Source organism: Mesoplodon bidens, assembly GCF_964165515.1.
Source record: "Mesoplodon bidens genome assembly, chromosome: 2".
Lineage (NCBI taxonomy): Eukaryota > Metazoa > Chordata > Mammalia > Artiodactyla > Ziphiidae > Mesoplodon > Mesoplodon bidens.
In genome coordinates this window covers 40561054-40583290 of record NC_138177.1, presented here as the reverse complement: position 1 = coordinate 40583290, position 22237 = coordinate 40561054, and the positions used below count along the sequence as shown (strand labels likewise).

At 39.3% G+C, this 22237-nt stretch overlaps 1 protein-coding gene and 1 pseudogene across 11 annotated transcripts in view; both read right to left on the bottom strand.

Annotated features, from left to right (window-relative positions):
* Positions 1–22237, bottom strand: part of SMG7 (SMG7 nonsense mediated mRNA decay factor) — a 71761-nt gene that overhangs the window by 47526 nt on the left and 1998 nt on the right. For 5 of the 10 annotated variants that reach the window (XM_081223501.1, XM_081223497.1, XM_081223504.1 and 2 more), the window contains exon 2: positions 1340–1478. The exons of 4 other annotated variants lie outside the window; for them this stretch is intronic. In XM_081223501.1, the coding sequence (XP_081079627.1) occupies positions 1340–1455 (116 nt within the window). In that variant the 5' untranslated portion in view covers positions 1456–1478. The remainder of the gene's footprint in view (positions 1–1339; positions 1479–22237) is intronic. One more of the 10 variants, XM_081223499.1, reaches the window with a different exon arrangement.
* Positions 11667–12974, bottom strand: LOC308611858 (large ribosomal subunit protein uL3-like; annotated as a pseudogene). The gene has a single exon. The product of its transcript is annotated as a large ribosomal subunit protein uL3-like (transcript).

Below are 22237 nucleotides of genomic sequence, written 5' to 3'. Positions count from 1 at the left end.
AATGTTGCTGAATTAATGAATGGTAAAATGTGCAGCATACTTGAGGCAATTTTATGTAACACAAAATGATACAGAATAAAAAAGACTTGGCCCTGAATCTGGGTTTCTTACATATTAGTAGTGCTACCTTGGAATTTCTTTCCAAGAAACTTCAATTTCCTCATCTATAAAACAGGGATACAAACTCCCTTTCAGAGTTGCTATCAGGAATAAATAAGACAACAGGTAAGTTACATAAAAGAACATGAGTGATAACTCCTAGAGGGAGGGTTAATCTGACTATGACTTGAATACTTCAGTGACCACCAAATTACTTTTGCTAATCTAGTCACTGACAAAGGATCCTTTCTGAGGCAACACACTAGGTTGAAGAAGACAACATTCCAGGGTGGAGGTCAAAAATCCTACATACCACCACATAATGCTAAGTGACAAAAGAGAAACTGTTTGAATGTAATAATGACCGCATTCTAGTATGCACATAAAATAAAACCAGAGATTGATACATAAAAATTGCAAAGAATTTATATTATTGTACTTTTTGTTTCTCCCCAAACATTAGTTTTGATTATATAAAACTTAAAAAGTCACACAACTAGGAAGTGGTAGAACTTGGGTTCCACCCTGCAGTCTGGTTCCAAAGCTCAGAAGCGCTACACAGTAAAGCAAGTCTTCTGGAATGGCCTGGCTATAGGTGTCACTGTCATAGTATCAACTTGTAGGGGCAACTAGCATTTCTCATTTAAAAGCCCCATCTCTTAAGATCAAGCACCTTCACACTGTCATTTGAACTGACAGATACAAGCTGCTGTGACAAGAGTTACCTGCAGAGGGCTTCTCTTGTATACCATCATACACCTATTTCTATAGGCACCTAGGAGGCTTGACTGCATCCAGGCTGATATATAGAACCAAGAACTGATGTTCCCTGCACTCAAATGAACTGCAATATATGTAACCCAAAACATAGGAATTTTTATTCTAAAGGATAATCTACAAGATATATCACATGTCCCTATGCTTATCATAAATATTCAGAGACCACATATATAAACATAAACATTTCTTAAATTTAAATGTTTAAAAATTTTCCTTGAACTATAAGATATAAATGCTCATGACAAAGTAAACATGCCAAAGTTCTTATGAAGCCACATAAGTTTAAAAAACAAACAAAAAACCCCAAACCATTAGCACTCCCCTCCCCCATCCTGGCCAACATCAAATGCTTCAGAAAGCTTCTAATTCTTGTACTAGTGTTCATAGTATATGAATACTTTAACATATATCTCTAAAAGGAATACAAACATGTAGAAATCCCTTGTAATTTTCATCCTACCTAATATTACTTGATTTCAGATGCTCCTCTGATTTCAAGTTTCCGGTCCTCATCTGGGACTTAAATGAAACGTTTTCTCCCACAATGACTATCTGCAAGAACATCCAATTTCTCATAAGGTAGAATGGTTTAAGACATTCTAGATAGAGGAGAGGAGGAAAATATGAGTTAACCCACAATAACAGAGAACCCCCTTGAAGAAAGTTAAATTTTCTCTTTATTTAAAATGATCTAATGTCAAAGGCAAAGGGAAAATATCAAAGCTTTTTTTCCTTTTTATATTTAGTTTCTTTAGAATACACATTTAAAAATCCTGTTTTGTATATTTCTAAAATTCTAGTTTGGGATCGAAGTGTTATCCTAATCTCCCTCCCTGCCTGAAAGCTGAGTGATCTCTATAAGACAGAAACCAGTTACCCAGCAGGGCTCTTGCAGCACCAAGGTGAGAGTGCCCTGTAGAACACAGGAGCAGATGGTTGGTCCAAACTGGACTGCTTATGGAAGGAAAAACATGTAAAGTAATTAAACCACAATTATAGATGGTATAAATAATGCTTACATTCTAAGACCAGCTGAAAACGGCAGGTTTTAGATCTTCATTCACTCACTGAACAATGAATTGGTCATTTCTATGTAATAGATACAGTGTTAAGGACGAGGTATACAATGATGAACAAAACAGATTATAGTTCCTACCAGATTTAAATTCTAATGTGGACACAGACCAACAAGGAAAGAGGAAGCAGTAGAAAGTAGTGGTTAAAGGCATGGGCTTGGGTATCACGCTGCACTCAATGGCATGCCGGGAATAACTCAAGCCACAGGAAAGACATAGCACAATTTCTTAGAGACATCAAGTTAACTCAAAGATTTGGACAAAATAAATTAAGTAATTATTATTGAATACTGATAACTGCTTACATTTAAAATTATTATGTAGCAGATTCTATGCTAAATGTTCTATACACCTGATCTCACAGAACGGGAATATAAAATGTAGTAAGTAGTTAAGTACCTTATATTCAGACTGCCTGGGTTCTAACTATGCTTTGCCACTTATTAGCTGTATAACCTTAGGAAAATTGCTTCTCTATGCCCCAGTTTTGTCAGGAGTAATAAAAGTACCTTCTTCATTGAGATGTTTTGAGGATTAAATGAGGTAATAGAAATAAAACACCTAGGATTGTTTCTTGTTAAATAAGCCCTCAAAACTGTTAGCTATTATTGTCATTATTATCATTATAGGTATTATTACTCTTCCCAAGAATCCTATGATGTAAATGTTGTTATTATCCTTATTATAAAATTAGGATACTGAAGCTAAGAATGCACATTAATCAATTCTAGAATAGAAGACAAAGTTATTCACAATTTTTAACAATAAAACACGAGTCTTAGGAGAAATTTCAAACATGCAGGAGGTCTATGTGGACTTTGGCTCCATACTTCCAAAGCATGTGACTTTAGTTGTACTTCAGTGAAAAAGACTAGGAGAAAATACCTCATGACAAAACCCAAGCTCATTAGTATAGTCTCATGAATGCCATAGGGGTTTGTTTAAATATTATAAATGTTTAAAAGGTAAAAAGGTCCCTGAATGAAAGAATAAAATTTAAAGTGAATATATAAAGAAAACTAATAATCATTGGGGACCTAGGTAAATGACAAGTGGATTACATAAACCATTATCGATTTAATTTTCATAGCAACCTGAGGTAACTACTATCTTCCCAATTTTATAAATAAAGAAAGAAACAAAGGCTCAGAGATTTTAGGAAACTTGCCCCAAATCACAAAGATAGTGGGGTTCAAATCCAGGTGTATCAGAATTCCAGAACCTAAACTTCGTTTATTCATTATTCCATGATGCAATACAGACCTCAATTTTCAACAATTCACATGTTCAAAACTAAACTGTGGAACCTCCCTGGTGGTGCAGTGGTTAAGAATCCACCTGCCAACGTAGGGACACGGGTTTGATCCCTGGTCTGGGAAGATCCCACATGCCACGGAGCAACTAAGCCCGTGTGCCACAACTACTGAGCCTGCACTCTAGAGCCCACGAGCCACAGCTACTGAGCCTGTGCATCATAACCACTAGAGCCCGTGCACCTAGAGCCCATACTCTACAACAAGAGAAGCCACCGCAATGAGAAGCCTGTGCACTGCAACAAAGGGTAGCCCCCAGAAGGCAACAAAGGGTAGCACAACTAGAGAAAGCCCATGCGCAAAAACGAAGACCCAATGCAGCCAAAAACAAACAAACAATCAAAAAAACCCCCACTAAATTGTGACTACTTTATTGTTTATGATTTTATTCAGAGTTTGCCTATTTAAAAGCATAAGACCCACCCGTATTCCCCTTTTCCTTAAACCTGAAAAACTCTTCTCCAGGAAATCTTATTGGTTTTAGCCTCTGGTATATATTCTGTCCCAGAGGTCTCTCTAGTTCTTCTTCCCACTCTCTTCCTCCTCATCACAATGCAAAACAAAAATCCTAATTTCTAGACATTTTTGATCAATAAGACAATTGACAACACAGGTTTACTATATTGTCTTACATAAATTATATAGGAAAAATAAACATACACGGACTTCAATGGCAACAGCAGAACATTCCTTGGAGTGACCCTAAGTCATCACTACAAATAATTTGCACTGCAGCTTAGGGCAAAAGCTATTCATAGAAAGAGTTCCTGAATACATGGTAAAAAAGGGGAGGTGATATTTTTGTGGACAAATCTTCATGCTATACAACTTTCTTAGATACCATCTAAAATAAAGATCAAACAAATTTTATTATACTCTCCCACACTGCTCCCCAAAGGAAAGATATAGCCTAGCCTCACTGTGATTCCAACATCACTCAAAACCCACTTTTTAAGTTCTTCTTTGCTAAACAAGAGGAAAATAAAAAACCAAAAACCTCTTTAGTTGCAAAATGTACAGTAAATAACATACAATTCTATAGCATATTAACAAAATCAAATTACCAGCTCACTTAGGCAACAGATCCAAAGAAATTAAGAGTTTATACCATATCTGGCTCATATCAATTACACAAAAAAATATCTGAAAAGATAATGACGGAATATTTTCCAAATCTGATGAAAGTTATAAACCCAGATATCTAAGAAGCTCAATAAAGTTTGAGCATTTGAGCACAAAAGAAAACCATACAAAGGCACTGTAATCAAATGGCTGAAAAGCAATGATAAAGAGAAAATCTTAAGAGCAGGCAGAGAAAAAAATAAAGATAAGAATAATGGCAAAATTCTTATCAGAAAAAATGCAAGCCAGAAGATAATGGAATAATATCTTTAAACTAGTGAAAGAAAAAAAAAGAACAAACCCAAAATCCTATCAATCTATAATTTTATATCCAGCAAAAATATCCTTTAAAACTGAAGGTGAAACAGACATTTTTAGAAACACAAAAGCTGAGAAAATTTGATGCCAATAGATCAATACCATAAGAAATATTAAAAACAAGCTCTTGAGGCTGTTAGAAAATGGTACCAGATGGAAACCTGGAACTACACAAAGAGATGAGGAGGGTCAGAAATAATAAATATGTAAGTAAATGTAACTTTTTTCTTCTGTTTTTTTTAAAATTATTTTTTAATTTATTTTTTTAATTTTTGGCTGCGTTGGGTCTTTGTTGCTGTGCACGGGCTTTCTCTAGTTGCGGCGAGCGGGGGCTACTCTTCATTGTGGTGTGCAAGCTTCTCCTTGTGGTGGCTTCTCTTGTTGCAGAGCACGGGCTCTAGGCGTGTGGGCTTTAGTAGTTGTGGCACACAGGCTCAGCAGTTGGGGCTCGCGGGCTCTAGAGCGCAGGCTCAGTAGTTGTGGCACACTGGCTTAGCTGCTCCGCGGCATGTGGGATCTTCCTGGTCCAGGGCTCGAACCTGTGTCCCCTGAATTGGCAGGTGGATTCTTAACCAGTGCGCCACCAGGCAAGTCCTAGTGCTTCTTTTTTTAACCAGGTATAAGGCACCATGCTAAGAACTTTTACTCTGTTATCTAATTTATTCCTTCTCAAACCCTAGGAAACATTATTTCCATTCTAACACTGAGGAAACTGGAATCAAAAGGTTAGATAACTTACCCAAGATCATACACCCAGTTTTCAAACTCAGGGCTGCCAGAAAGTAAAGGCCTTACTCTCTCTCTCTCTCTTTTTTTTTTTTTTGCGGTACGCGGGCCTCTCACTGTTGTGGCCTCTCCCGTTGCGGAGCACAGGCTCCGGACGCGCAAGGCTCAGCGGCCATGGCTCACGGACCCAGCCACTCCGCGGCATGTGGGATCTTCCCAGACCGGGACACGAACCCGTGTCCCCTGCATCGGCAGGCGGACTCTCAACCACTGCGCCACCAGGGAAGCCCTCTTTTTTTTTTTTTGAGGAGGCCTTACTCTTAAATCACTATACCTTTAAGTGCTGTGCTTGGCTAATGCTCATATTTGGAGTATCAGGCTAAACTTTCTGATAATATAGCTCCACTTTTAAAAGCAAAGTAACACACAGACAAGGTAAATCCCATGAGAGATAACAGCTTTCGATATAAGAATTATCCTGAACATAACAAGAAAAAGACAAATAGAAAAAGTACCAAATTCAAATAGAGTTAGAAAACAAAACAAAACAAAACAAGGAAACACATGAAGACATAAACAAGGCCAGAACGAAGAGTCATAACAGACATTAGTAAACTGAAATACATTCATACATGCTTTGAATGACTATTCATCAAATATATGCAAAGATTCCACTATGTATCAGGCACTGCGGAGGCCTTAGGGATACAAGTGTTAGCAAAACAGTCCCTGTCCTCAACTAAAAAAAGAGTCTTTGGAGTTAAAAACAGAAGCCTTTGGTGACCTGACCAAGTATAGCTTCAGTGGAAAGGTAGGGGTAGAAACCAGAGAACAATGGGTTGAGGGAGTCAGTATAGACCATGCTTATAAGGTGATAAATGGGGAAGATAAAATATAGAACAAATGCTAGGGAAGGACAGGTTAAGGGAAGCTTACTCAAATGTTTATGACAAAGCTCCAATTAAGGAGGGAAAAGGTTGAATATAAAAAAAGTCTATGGTCTTCCCTGGTGGCACAGTGGTTAAGAATCCACCTGCCAATGCAGGGGACACGGGTTCGAGCGCTGGTGCGGGAAGATCCCACATGCCAGTGGAGCAACTAAGCCCATGCTCCACAACTACTGAGCCTGCGCTCTAGAGCCTGTGAGCCATAACTACCGAAGCCTGCGCACCTAGAGCCCATGATCCACAGCAAGACGGCAATAAGAAGCCTGCACACGCAACAAAGAGTAGCCCCAGCTCGCCGCAACTAAAGAAAGCCCGCGCTCAGAAACGAAGACCCAACGCAGCCAAAAGTAAAAAAAAAAAAAAAAAAGTCTATGAGATCCAGAGCAAAAACAAAGAAAACCACCTTAATAAGGAACATGAGAACCTTTTCCTTTCTAAGAGCGACAGAGGCAAGGACTAGTAGAGGAAGGAACAGGAAGCAGATCAGTCCCACCAAAAGGTTTTTATTTTTATGTTCAAATAAAGACCATTTGCTATGAGAGTAAAACTCCAAGAAAACAGCTAAAGTTTAACTACTGTAAAGAAATGGGCAAAACTGGGGGGGGGAAAATCAACTGATATTGAAGTGGAAGACTGCATTTAAACAATTGGCCAGTCTGTAAGATTTTTTTTCCAGTGAGGCTATCCGTAATAACCAAAGAAGCATATTTTCAGAATCATTCAGAGCAGATTTTCCTAGACAAGTGAGCTGGGAGGACAAGAGGACTGAGGACACTGGTAAGACAGGTTAAAGCAATATATCAAAAAATGGGCAGAAGAGAAAAAACAGGAGGAAGAAAAGAAAAAAGCAGGAAGTGACTAATAGCGAAAAATTTGGAATCTACACTGGAAGTCCTGAACAGAGAAGCAGCTGGATTAATGCGGATCAGGCTGTGGTCAAAATGGAATGGTTGAATGTAAGACTTTAGAGGTAGAAGAATTCTGAAGAATAACGAAGTCTAAGATATAATATGGACATACATAAAGGTTAATATATTAAAGAGAAAGATTAAGAGAGAAAAGAACAGAAAAAGGAGAGCTGCATTTTAAAGAGTGTTCTAAGAAAACATCAGTTCTATGAGCTGTGACATAGCTTTGGAAACACCAACCTCTATCTCCCTCTTGGAGGTTCATAATACACATTAGCATGTTATAAGCTATGAGAAGTCTTAAATAAAGAATCCAGTTTAACCCCGTATTTTGAAATTTATTTTGCCTTGGATATACTGAGAACCCTAACATGTATGAATTTCCCGTGTTCAGCGGAATACACTCTGGGTGGGAAATGCTAGAGTATTGGATAGACTTGTCTGTGTGTAATACAAGAAAAGCCATCAAGGAATCTGCTTCAAAAAAAAAGGTGAGATCATGAGACTTTCAGTACTGGTGAGGATGTACAGAAACAGGTACTTTTCAAACACTGCTAGGGCCAGAATAAACAATACAAACTTTCTGGCAACATCTACCAGGCATTATTTCCCTATTGCTGCTGTAACAGATTACCAGTAATTTAGTGGCTTAAAACAACACAAATTTTATTCTCTTACAGGTCTGAAAGTCAGAAGCCTGAGTGAGTCTCAGTAAAAATCAAGGTATCACCATGGCTGTGCTGCTTTCTGGAGGCTCTAGGGAAGAAACCTAGTTTTTGCGTTTTCCTTGATCTTGAGACTACCTGCATTCTTTGGCTTGTGACCCCCTTCCATTCCAACAGGATGTTATCCTCTGTGGTTCTTTTCTTTTCTTTTCAATTTATTTATTTACTTATTTTATGGCTGCTTTCGGTCTTCGTTGCTGCACGCGGGCTTTCTCTAGTTGAGGTGAGCAGGGGCTACTCTTCGTTGCGGTGCGTGTGCTTCTCACTGTGGTGCATGTGCTTCTCATTGTGGTGGCTTCCCTTGTTGTGGAGCACGGGCTCTAGGTGCGTGGGCTTCAGTAGTTGTGGCACGTGGGCTCAGCAGTCATGGCTCTCAGGCTCTAGAGCACAAGGTCAGTAGTTGTGGCACACAGGCTTAGTTGCTCCACGGCATGTGGGATCTTCCTGGACCAGGGCTCGAACCCGTGTCCCCTGTATTGGCAGGCAGATTCTTAACCACTGTGCCACCAGGGAAGTCATGTCTCTCTGGTTCAGATTCAGATTCAGAATCTGGTTCAGATTCTTCCGCCTCCTTCTTCCACAGTTAAAGGATTCTTGTGATTACACTGGGCCCACCAAACAATCCAAGATAATCTCTTTATTTTAAAGTCAGCTGATTAGCAACCTTAATTTCTTTCCCCTTGCCATGTAACATAATATATTCATAAGTTCTGGGGATCAGGATGTAGACGTCTTTTGGGAGGCGCGTTATTCTGCCTACCACACTTAACAAAATATTTTGAAATGTGCATATCTTGTCATTCAAATAAGCATGCACAAGAATATGTGTGTACCAGGATGTTCATTACAGCATTTTTTAATAATAATGAAGTACTGGAAACAACACACATTTTCATTGTTAGGAATTCAGTTTAGAAAATTACAGTACTCCTGTAATTTTCAGCATGCTGACGTTTCCAATGATGCTTTAGATATATAATTATGAACATGTCTTTGATAAAATGTCAAGTGATAAAAGAAAGATTACAAACTATATAAATGAGAACAATCCCAGTTGTTAAAACTATATACATACATATGTTTATACAAGTATGTGAATGCTAATATACATATAAAAAAATAACTGAAAGGCTACACAACCCTGGATGGTAGGGTGACTGTAAGTTCCTGTGTGCCTGGAACAGTCCAGATTTATGCCTGATGTCCCAGCAATAATTAGCACTCTCTTTCACTGTTATATGATCACTCTTAAAATTTTCTGGGTTTTGTTTTGTTTAAAACAAGTATGTATTACTTTCCTGGATGTAGAAGTGGCAAGAACCAGATCTATATTACATGTGAAATTTAAAAAAAATAAAGTAATTTTTAAGAAATATGTTTTCTAATATATGAATCTGCAAACACTAATTGTGAATCATCTAGATCATATATATATTATACCACTTGACAGCATCAATGGCAAACAGATACCAAAAGGGAAAATTTTTCATTTTTAAGAGCACTGCCCAAGTGTGTACAGTGGACAAGGAGGGAGCAGATTAAGGCCAATGTCAACTCTGCCACTAATGAGGTACTCATTTTCCTTCTCTACAAAATGCCAATCCAGTTATGTAAGGTTATAGGATAGAAGAGCTTAAGAAGACAATTATATAAAAGCATTCTGAAAAGTATAAAGCACTAGTAAAATGTAAGATGATATCCTTGAAGAATCAAACAGCCTACTTCACAGTTAAGACCTGTCAACTACCTTATACCCATCTAAGGCACAATTGCTGCCAACCAACTCAAAGACTACAAGTTTTAAGGTATATATTCATACTCAGAAATGCAGAAAATGAAAACAATGCATAAATTAGGCTCTTTACCCACCTAGAACTATGGTGGGTTTTACATATACATCTTCCCATGTAATTCTCCCAATACTTCTATCATTGGCATTTTATAGACAGGAAAATACAGAGCAAAGAGCTAAAACTAGAGAGGTTTAAGGTCACACAGCAGAGCTGGGATCTGAACTCAGGACAACCTAAATACAAATTAGGCCAATCTTAATTCAAAGGCTTTGCTCATTCAACTCACTACACTATGTTGCTTTCATAGGAAGCCAAAAAAAAAACCCTGTATGGGTTTACAGACAACCTAATTAACATATTTTTAATTAGCAAGTGACTAACATGTTAACATTTTCAGAATCTATGACCAATATGCCTTAACCTTTGAGTTGTGCTTCTTAATATTCTGACCTTTTTTCATGGAAAAGCAAAGTGAAACTAATGATTATTTTAAACAAATAATATTATTATTTCAGTTATCTAAACTAAGCAGAATTTTCTTCTTTTGGGCCGCGCTGTGTGGCTTGTGGGATCTTAGTTCCCTGAGCAGGGATTGAACCCGGGCCCTTGGCAGTGAGAGCACAGAGTCCTAACCACTGGACCGCCAGGGAATTCCCTAAACTAAGCAGAATTTGAGAAATATGTATTTTAGATATTAAAACACAAAATTTTCACTTTAAAATATCTACACAAACTGTGTATGTGTGCAGAAGTACAAAATTTTGCAGATGCCCTAAGATACTTTTTATATCCAAATTCATCCTGTGGTGGTTCTCTTAGCACTATGCTTTTTATCTTTTCCCACCAGCAATAAAATAATTTTCAGGTAAGTATACCTCTAACTCATCTTTTCTTTGAATACCATCTTCCAATTCCATTTTACTCTGATTATCTTATATCTCATCACCACACAGTATCTCAAAGAAAATTTGGTTCGTTGTTGCCTGGTGAAGAACTAAATAATAATTCATGACCTTTTTAAGAGGCAGTATTAGTAAAACACATTCTAATATAATATATTCCAACTAACATAGCACTGAAATAGTAGGGCTTTGGGAAGAGGAGGGATGCAAAAAGGACTCAACATATATGGTCAGTGAACCCATGGAGTTTCTGGAAATAGACTGAGGATATTAATGCATCAATACAGCAATTCTTTAAATATAATAGATTTCAGAATCATGCTTCTCACTTAAGACAGACACTACGGAAGGGAAAATGCCATCAAGTACTGTGGGAACAAAATGTTAATGATCAAAAAGGGTCTACAATGGTTTTTTTTTTCTTTATGACACATTTGAAAAAGTTAAATCCAAAGAGACTTCACTTAATGTTCTGATCTCATCCCCCAATGCTACAGAACTCCTTTCCGCACCTCCACCTTCCACGTTTGATCTCAACAGGTGAGGGATTCTATAAAACAAGTCTATAAACCCAAAGTTATTTTCAGAATATTCATGTGTTCATTAAAACTCCCCCCATAATAATTTAATAATGTTCCAAATAACTAATTTTTGCCTAAGATGAGGCTACTGTCAAAAATACGGAAAGGAAATTTAAATATTTATGTATCTTAAAGGAAGTACTGGAGGCATTACATAAATTTCTCATCTCTTCATATTCTAGTAGAAATATATACAACAAACATCAGCCATTTAAGTATAAATTACTCCCATAAGACTAATGAAAGGTTTATTGAAAGAGAACCTTAGACTCCCAAAGGAAATGCAGGATGAGATTTAGAGTTCCTCCAACACACGGTCCCCACGCATTTACTCATTCCGCCTGCTACATTCTTCCCTTCTTTCCCGCCCCCCCACCACTGGAAAATAACTTTATTGAGATTCTACCAGCTGTATAACCTGTTCTGACATTAGGCCCCTTCTTCCTTTGCAATTTGGTCCTTCTTAAGTGGTCCCATGAACGCTTTCTTCTCCTCCACAGTCTGGAAGCAGCCATGGCCAAATTTGGAGGTGGTGTCAATAAACTTGAGGTCAATCTTCTCCAGGGCCCGCCGTGTGGTCTGCACCAGCAAGGACTTGCGAAGGGTGAGCACTCGCTTCTTGGTTCCCACCACGCAGCCTTTGAGCATGACAAAGTCGTTGGTCACTTCACCATAGTGGACAAAGCCACCCAGAGGGTTGATGCTCTTGTCAGACAGATCGTAATCAGTAAAGGCATTGTTCTTGATCAGTTTGCCATCCTTGATGAGGTAGCCCTGGCCAATCTTGTCGATCTTCTTGTTGATCTCAGTGTGGTGATGGTAGCCTTTCTGCCTGGCCCGAGCCACAGAGAAGGCCACCCGTGCAGGATGCCACGCCCCAATACAGGCAACCTTGCGCAGCTCCCGGTGGGTCTTATGGGGCAGCTTCTTGGTGTGCCAACGGCTGGTGACCCCTTTGCAGCCTTTGCCCTTGGTCACCCCAATGACATCAATCATCTCATCCTGCCCAAACATTTGGTTCACAGGGACCTGCTGCTCTAGCCTCTCTCGGGCCCAGTGCAGTTTTTCGGCCTCAGTGCCTCCGTTCACCTGGATCTCCATGAGGTGGGCCTTCTTCTGGCGTAGAGGAAGCAGGCGCATCTGGGTGTGGGCAATGACACAGATGACCTGGCAGTACTTCTTCATGCTGCTGAAGTCCCTCTCCAGCTGCTTCTTGCCATCTACATCCTGCCACTTCTTGCAGTATTTAGTGAAGGCCTTCTTCTTAGACTTATGCTAGTTCTTATAGAAGCGCCTTTTGCATTCATCACTGATATGCTCAGCAAAGATGGTCTTAAAGGTCCGGAGGCCTCGAGGTGTTTCCACGTAGCCCACAATGCCCACAATGACCATGGGCGGCGTCTCCACGATGGTCACAGCCTCCACAACATCCTTCTTGTTCACCTTGGACCCTGGCCTATCGACCTCCCTCACAATGTGGGTCGTGCCAGCCTTGCAGCCGAGGAAGGCTGTGAGGTGCACGGGCTTGGAAGAGTCATCCTTGGGGAAGCTCTTCACCTTCCCGTGGTGCCAGCTGCTGCGCTTCGAAGGCAGAAAGCCCAGGGACCCATGCCTGGGAGCGGAGAACTTCCTGTGAGACATCCTGCCTTCGGATGCTGCCGGTAGAGTTTTTCTTCTTTCTTTACCTGATTAATCCTACTCATCCTGTAAGACTGAGCTCATGAGTTCAACTCCAGAAGCTATCTCTGAACTCCCAGGCAGTAAAAGTTGCACTTCCCTCAATATACTCATGGCATCCCTTGAAAACAGTTACCTTGGTATTTACCACATTACAGCTGCCCCTTGGGATCAGCAGGGGATTGATCCCCAAATGCTCAAGTCCCTTATATAAAATGGTATAGTACTTACATATAGCCTTTGTACATCCTCCCTATCCTCCTGTATACTTTAAAGCATCTTTAGATTACTTATAATACCTAATCCAATGTAAATGCTATGTAAATAGCTGTAAATACAATGTAAATGCTACGTACACAGTTGCCTGCACTTGACAAATTCAAGTTTTGCTTTTTGAACTTTCTGAAAATTTTTTGCCCTGATATTTTCCATCCGCAGTTGGCTGTATCCACGAATGCGGAACCCGCAGATACAGAGGGCCAACTATATACTGAAATATCTGTGCAACATCCATCTCCCTCAGGAGACCACTAGCCTAAGAAACAAAAATCAGTTCATTTGCCTTTATATTCTTAGAGCCTAGCACTGGCATTCGTAAGTATTACATAAATGTTTTGCAAAAGTGAAACAAAAGCATGAAAACTCTATTCAACACCCATTATGTACATTATGCATTTAAAAATTGCTGAGACGTGATCTCTATCATACTCAGTCTAGCTGCAGAGATAATTCACTTATATAAAAAAAAGAGGTCACTACAAATTTGAGAAATTTTAAGTACCAAATGACTGAGAGATAGGAAATGCTACAGAAAGTCAATGACTGCAGAAATCACCCGGGTGGACATGAAATTTTCACACAGAATGTGAAACTTAAGAGAGTGGAGGATAGTACCTCCTGCAGGGGAAATGGCCTTGGAAGAGAGATTAAAGCAAGAGTGGATAAACCATGTTTAGAAGACAATGAGTAGATTACTCTAGCTAGGGCAGTTGACTCTCTTCAAAAGGTAAGGAGATATCATGTGACAGAGATAGATGAGGGTCATTTTATGGAAGGCCAAGAATGCCAAACTAAGGAGTTGAAGTGAGGGAAAGCCACATACAAATGCTTTTCAGGAATAATAATGTACATAGAAGCAATGTAAAATTAATTGGCCGGGGTGGGGCGGGGGGACAGGTGGTGGAGTGTGAAGGAGAACCGGAATTTAGTAAACATATGTGAACTTTTTTTTTTATTTTAAAGGCTAACCACAGTTTTATGAGATCAATGTTCAATTTAAAGATAAAGAAATCATGGGCTTCCCTGGTGGCGCAGTGGTTGAGAATCCACCTGCCGATGCAGGGGACGCAGGTTCATGCCCCAGTCCGGGAAGATCCCACATGCCGTGGAACAGCTGGGCCCGTGAGCCATGGCCACTAAGCCTGCGCGTCTGGAGCCTGTGCTCCGCAACGGGAGAGGCCACAACAGTGAGAGGCCCGCGTACCGCAAAAAAAAAAAAAAAAAAAGATAAAGAAATCAAGACCCAGCGATGTTGTTAGTTCAAAAACAGAGAAAGTAGTGGGTAGTGTTTAAAAACCCAAAGTCAATGCTTTCTTCTTGCTACTTGCAAGAACTGCAGGCAAGGTACAAGGTGAATAACTATTTCAACAGTTATGTATATAAATTGACACTGCTGGAAATGAAAAAGAACAGACACCAGGAAGGCAGCATTTCCGAAGTGATGTATGTGTGGAAGAGGGTGAGGAAAAAACTGGGAGAATTCAAAGATGACTGCAAGGTTTTAAAGCTGAATGGGAGGATGGGGAGTGGCAGCACCAATGAGGACAATGAGAAAACATGAGGGACAGGGGAGAAGAGAAGGGTAAGGATTAATTAAGAGTTTACCTTTAAGAGTGCTGACTTTGCTGTGACAGAAAGAATTCTAAAATTAGCAATGTCCAGAAGGCAGAGGTGCAAAATTATCAATTAGTCAGTGCCAGTGGCTAAATTTCAGGCGTTATATTGACACATAGCTAAAACTTACATGCTTACTATATGCCAGAACTATCCCAAGCACTTTACATGGTAACTCACTTGACCTTTATAACTCTAAGGGATAGATGCTACTACTACCCTCACTTTTCAGATGTGGAAACTGAGGTACAGAAAACTTAAGCAGCTTGCTCAAGGAAATACAGCTAGTAAGTGTTAGAGCTGTGCTTTGGATCCAGGCACTTCTGCCCCAGAGACCATGCTCTAAACCACTGGTCCCCAACCTTTTTAGCACCAGGGACCGGTTTTATGGAAGACAACTTTTCCACAGATTGGGGGGGGGGGGATGGTTTCAGGATGATTCAAGTGCATTACATTTATTTGCACTTTATTTCTATTATTATTACATTGTAATATATAATGAAATAATTATACAACTCACCATAATGCTGACAGGAGGCAGAGCTCAGGTGGTAATGCAAGCGATGAGGAGTGGCTGTAAATGCAGGTGAAGCTTTGCTAGCTCGCTCGCCAGCTGCTCATCTCTTGATGTGCAGCCCGGTTACTAACAGGGCTGGATGGCGGTCCGGGGGTTGGGGACCTCTCCTCTAAACCACTATACTCACTATACTCAATTGCACTTTGTTATGTATGATCTTATGCTTATGCCTATTTCACTAAATAGTTTATAAACTCTCTGAATGGCAGGCATGATATCTTTCACCAATTTGTCTCTGCAGGACTTAGCACAATGATTTATACTAAGTACGTGCCTGATAGATTTTAAACAATGATGATGGGGTGACAGCAAAGTACCGTGATTTCTGAGGGAAAAAAATGTTAAAAGAAAATAGAGGAATATGGCCATGCTTTTCTTTTTGCCATAAGTGGGGTGAGGTGGACCAGGAAAGTAAGATAAAATAAGAATCAGAATCTCAGTGCTAAAAACAACAGAGCTCACGAAGTTCCTGTATGGCCGCTGTGCGTACATCATAGCAGCTATGAACTATGTGGTAATTATGTACTTACTTATAGGCCTGGTAAAACTACTTGAGAGTATATTCTCATTTCATCTCCAGGGACCTGGGATATATCTTGGTGCAAACTGAATGTTTACTGATGGGATGGATGGATGGATATGAGAGGGACACAGAAAGACTGAGAGAAAGGAGAGCAAAAGTCTGTGTGTGAGAGAGGAAAACAATCAATGGATGAATTTGGCCATTAGGTCTTTGGCATCTTTGGAAAGGTTAATTCCAATAAAGTGCTAAGGAAAAATAGCTGGATTACAAGGGACTAAGGAAAAGAAGATGGTAAATAAAAGGGAAAACACAGTACAGGGCAAACTTGAAATTGTTAGCCATAAAAGCAAGGTAAGGAAGGACAGAGCTTAAAAGGAAAACGGGAACAGGAAAGAATTTTTAACAGAAGGCTGATACTGGTCCACAAAAGGGAAGACTAGTAAAGGGAATAATTAAAAAGACTAAAAGAAGAGAGACAGCACATCTGAAATAAGGTTCTGGAGGAGTAATATATAAGCAAGAGCAGAGGTAAAGAAAGGCATTCTGCAGGACTCTACTAGGTAAACTGCTTTTCCCTTTTCGAGACCTATACCAGCCATCAAGTCTTCAGGAACTACCACTTCACATATCCCTAGTTCTCTGTCCATAACCAATCTTATGTAAGAAAAACTTAGAAAGGCCTGGCCAGAATTCTAATGTCATATATTAAATGGGAGGGAATAAAACTTTTTTAAATGTATTTGGAATAAAGGAGCCACGAGATGCCTGAAATGTCAATTTACCCAATAATCCACTTTTTTAAAGTCCCATCCATATTTCAAAACCCAGATAAAATCTCACCTCCTCCGAGATACCTTCCTCACCCCAACTCCATTGGAATAAAGTTCTTTTTCCCTAAACTTACACAGTACCTGTTTCTCTATCATAGCACTTACCAGTTCATCCACTATTACAGTTACTTAAATGTCTTTCTCTAGTATCTTTGAGTTTCCCATAGGCAAAGCCCCTATAATTGTGCTCTGCACATAGTAAGTGTTCAATAACTGCTAGTAAAATAAAACACAACTTTTTAAAAAATATATTTAAAACTTGTACAAGTTTCTATGAGTGAAGTCTAAACATAGTAACTAGCCTATTACTACCTAAGAGAAAACTGCTAAGAGAAGCCTTAGGAATAATCTGTGTCTTTAAGGAGAAGAAAAAAAACATGAATCTAAGTGAATCTGCACCCACAGGGAACTTCTGGCAATGTGTGGAAACATTTTTGGTTGTCACAAATTGGGGAGAATGACACTGGCATCTAGTGGGTAGAGGCCAGGGATGCTGTTAAACATCCTGCGGTGCACAGGATTGCACCCTGCAACAAGGAATCATCTAGCACAAACCCTGAACAACACTGTTACCTACTCTACCTGAGATTCCTAAAGTTTTCTTAACGTAGTCACCTACTCTTTCCACTGACTTAAAAACTGGGTCTCAGGGAAGATGAAAACAACCTGCCTAAGCAGCTCCACTTACATGTTAACAAGAAAGGAGTTGGTTACAAGTTCTCACTTACCATGTGACATGTTTGCCAAAATGCCATCCCTGTATTTTTCTGTAACTGTTGATTAGCTCTTCTTAGTTATATGTAACCTCCTAGATCACTGTTAAGTCTATCCACAACAATTCAGCAACTAAATTAAAATATAGCTTGATTACAAAACTTAAATGGCAATATGTGATGACCATCTGCCAAAATACCCACCTACAGATGAACAATCGACTATCCAAAAGACATCTGCTTAATAGTCTATTCTCTGAAAAAGATCAATCAGTTAAACAAACCCACCTAAACTTTCAGGTACTCATGCATGCCAACAATAACAAAAATCTGAAAGGCTAGCCACGTTTAGAGATGTAGTTGGAGGCTGCAAATGGTATTTCTCCACCATAAAACAAACTATCCCTTTTTAAGTCTGAACTCCCCTCCACCCCAAAATTGCCTCATGACAAACCTGCTACACTAGTGAGTCCATATCTTATTATAACATATCTTACAAAACAAAACAAAAACTCAGCAAATGCTTCATCTACCATGAAGGTAAAACATAGCAGCTGTTAGAAAGCAACGAAACAAAGGCTAGGACAGGAAGTATACATTTTGAATCCAACCGAAACCACAAGGGAGGCAGAAATTAACTGCTAAAATAATTTAGCCTGTTAATATCCAAGCAGGTAAAATGCTATTAACATTAGTATAACAAAAAATAGACTTATAAAGCCTCAAGGGAGGGTCATTTTTTTTTTCAAACAATTTTCCCATGTTTGGTAAATCGGCCATGTTTGGCTGATTTTCTGGGACCAAAGCTATTTTAAATCCTGGGCATGGGAGTGGGAGGGGGCTGGATGGGTCAGGGGGAGACTTCTCAACCATGTGAATTAATATCAGTGTGTGCTGTAGGACTTCTTGAAGCTTCTAGCAACAGTGAATATCCAGTCCAGCATTACCAGATTCTTCCAGAACCTGGAGCCCACCCTATTTAGTATATTTATTTCTCCCAAATGATCCCATGACCTTGTTCACCTCCCCAGGCTAGAATAAGACTCTGCTTGTTACTTTATCCAGTCTCATCCCCTCCCTTTACCTCCCTCTGTCTCAAGATTTACAGTGACAGATTTTAGCTTACAATATACTGGTTATTTTAATTAGTATTTAAATGACAGCCATCTTCCTGCTGTCTCAGAAAAACCACCTTGTGGATGTTATATTACTTCTACTTCTGGTAACAAAGTTTCTGACAAAGAAATGTGCAACTGGAATGCACCTCTCCACCCACAGAGGTATCATACAAAAAATTTCTAACAAAACAGACAATTTGTAGGCCTTTCCTGTCAGTGGTCTAACGCCAGGGATCAACTTCAAGTGGATCCCACATAAAAACCTTCAGCATAAAAAGAAATTAAAGATAAAAAGAGGAGAACAGTGGAGGAAAGAGGGAGGGGAGTATGAACAGTTGCCTCCCACAGTCACAGCAGATGTCATTCAGTGGTACCAGTGCCACCTTGTACCATCAGATTTGACCTGTTTGGTATTCCCTATGGCTATGATTATTCCACTATCTCATCTTCCAAAACAACTTCAATGATACCTTTCCTGTATGGTACTTCAATACTTCCCCCACCCATTTTTCCAACTTTGACATGTTAATTTCCATATTTCTATTCTTTCAAATGCTATTCTCTTAAAGCATGAAATTATACCTCACCTACTATCTTCTCTATGGCTTATTCTCATCCTTCTTCCACCCTTCTCAAATGAACTATATTCAATACACCCTATTCTTTTACTCAACAAAGATGTCAAAGTCTTTACGAATCTTTCCATTTTGTCATAAATCAAAAGAGAAAACACTGAAATTTTCTTCCATCCGAGTATTAAATTTCCAATGTTATTCAGTCTAGAAGCCCCATATTTAAGACCATTTCTTATTTTTATAAAATATAAGAAAGTATTCTCAACTTAATCATTTGGATAGGAGTCTTACTAGGTCTCCTATTTCAAAAAATGACACTCCCCTTCTAACCAAAAAAATTTCATCATCCTTTCCTGCCCAGAACATCACCCATCCAGAGGATAGGTTTCCTCTCCTTTCATCTATGCTCTACTTCTACAACTCAAGACGAATTCAGTCCCCTTGCTGTTGAATTCCCTCTTTCTTTGTCTTACTGATGCTTCTTACTGCACATCCTCATTTCTCACTCTTTTGAAACTGCCATCTTACCACCCCACCATTTCAACACCAGACACCCCGGCTCATTTACTGTAAGAAATTAATTCAGCTGAGACAAAACTAATTTTCATCTACATGAGGGAAGATCTGTAGCTGTGCAGTCTAAAAATTGCCCAGTCATGGTCGTACACCACTGACAAAGGTAGACAACAACACTCTTCCTAAAGTGAAAGTCACAAAGAATAACTGCTATACGCCCAACCACGCCCACTCAGCAATACCCAGCATTCTCCCTGGGTTGTCTATAAAAACCAATAGTTCCATACGCATCAAAGAAACGAAAGTGAACATGATGCTTCCCTGAACATAGTCTCTAGTCTCTCACAGCAGACTTTATTTTTTAATTTTTAATACAATTTTAAAGGTTACTTTCCATTTACAGTAATTACAAAATATTGGCTATATTCCCCATGTTGTACAATACATCCTTGAGCCTGTCTTACACCCAATGGTTTGTACCTCCCACTCTTCCACCCCTATACTGCACCCCACTCCATCCCCACTGGTAACCACTAGTTACTCACAGCACTTTACTTTAAATGGAATGATTATCTAAAGAAGAGAAAGAGGGAAATTCTGGCTGGTGCAAGCCTTACTTTATTACCTCTTCCCATCTCTGCCCCAGACTACTATTAGCCCTAAGACTTGCTTTATTTACTTAGGATAGATGAACAAGATTGAGAAAAGACTGGCTCTCAGGAATTTTTAAGTGATTCCAGGTCCTATGCCTGTTCAGTTTTGCCTATTCAACTTTAGCTGGAAAATTTAGGCTAAACATTGTGTTCATTCTTATTCTTTTCTCCCTCCTTCAATGAACTAAATTCATCTCAAGGTGTCTACTACAGATTCCCACAACCTAAGGATAAGTCTTCCTTACCATGCTAACTTTAAAAACATAAGATACATTAACACAGAAGCCTCTCAAAGCCAACTGATCTTCCCATTAAAAATACCACCACTCTCCCAATCTGCTTTTCATCATACCTTTCCAGTCCCACTGCCACCACCTTATTTCTAACCCTTAACTGCCCACTACACAGATTCATCTTCCTAATACATAGCCATGAACATGTGATTTCCCTTCTAAACAAATCATCTCAGATTCTCCACTGTCCACCCATTTTAACCATCAACTACAGACCATAATATTCAAGATACTCTCAAATATGGGCACCTAATCAAATAGGCTTTCCCTGACCACCCTTGTTTATAAAAAACCAGCACATCCCTGTCTTGCTTTATTTTTCTTCCTAGTACTTTGTCACCACCTGGTAAACATATTTATCTGTTCATATGTTCATTTGTTGCATCCTTCTATTAGGAAATACTTTCCCACGTTCACTCTTTGGTTCACCACTGAATCCTCAGTGCCTAGAATACAGTAAGCTCTCAAGCCATACCTGTGGAAAGAATGGATGTCACACAGTATAGCTGATCTGGAGTTAGAAGACCTACATTTGAGTTAGAGCTTCCACATACCAACTATATGATCCTCAACAATTTTAACTTCTTTGGGCTATACTTTCTTCATCTGTAAAAAGAAGGGGTCAAACTTAATAAGCTATGAAACTCTTAAGTTTTTCCAGCTGCATCACCTTACATTCTTGTTTAACTGGACTGAATACCTCGCCCAGCACCCAACCCTCCTTTCCATATATCTCTGCTCAGTTTCCTTACATTTGGATTCCTCCTTCTCAATCCACACTTCTCAGAATACTGTTTATCCTTAAGGTCCATTTTAAGTGCCATTTTCTCCTTGAAGCCTAACAAACTGTAAACTCTGCAAGAGGAGGGTGGAGTTCTCACTTTTCTACTCTCAGAAGTTATTATAATGCCTCCCATATAGGTGATCAACAAAATGACTGATGAATCATGTGTATGAATGAGAAAATAAACAAAGGAAACTTTTCCTGATTCACCTCAATTGCTCAGGTAATCTCCTGCCTTTGGACTCTTATAAAACTGGCATCTTTCACGATCCTTACCATATTTTACTTTCCTAATACATACTAATCTACAAATTCCTTAAAATTAAGGACTGTCCTGATAGTTTCCATATCTCCCCTCTACAGCATCTATCATACATCTTTGCCACAGTTGTATTTATTAAGCTTATCTGATATGTTAAACAACAAAGGGATAATAAAGGAGAAAAAGGACTTCGATATACAGGTATCATTCCAACTACCCACCGTATAGTTATTGAGCATACATGATGTGTGTTATTAAACTCAGGCATGCCACCATACTTGAAAGATCTCATCATTCCCTCCTCTACACACACTGCTTAATAAAACGATTACTACTTTCAAAAGCAGAATAGCTACCCTCATGTATCACCCAACTACAAACCTTCTCTTGAAACATACATGCAGGGATCCACTCACACATCAATACTTTCACTTCACTAAACAGCTAAAGTGACTTTTCTGCTCATTTCAGACTTCTAACCCATCCAATTCCCTCCTCCACAAGGTATGAAACCACTTTTAAAATCATTTTCC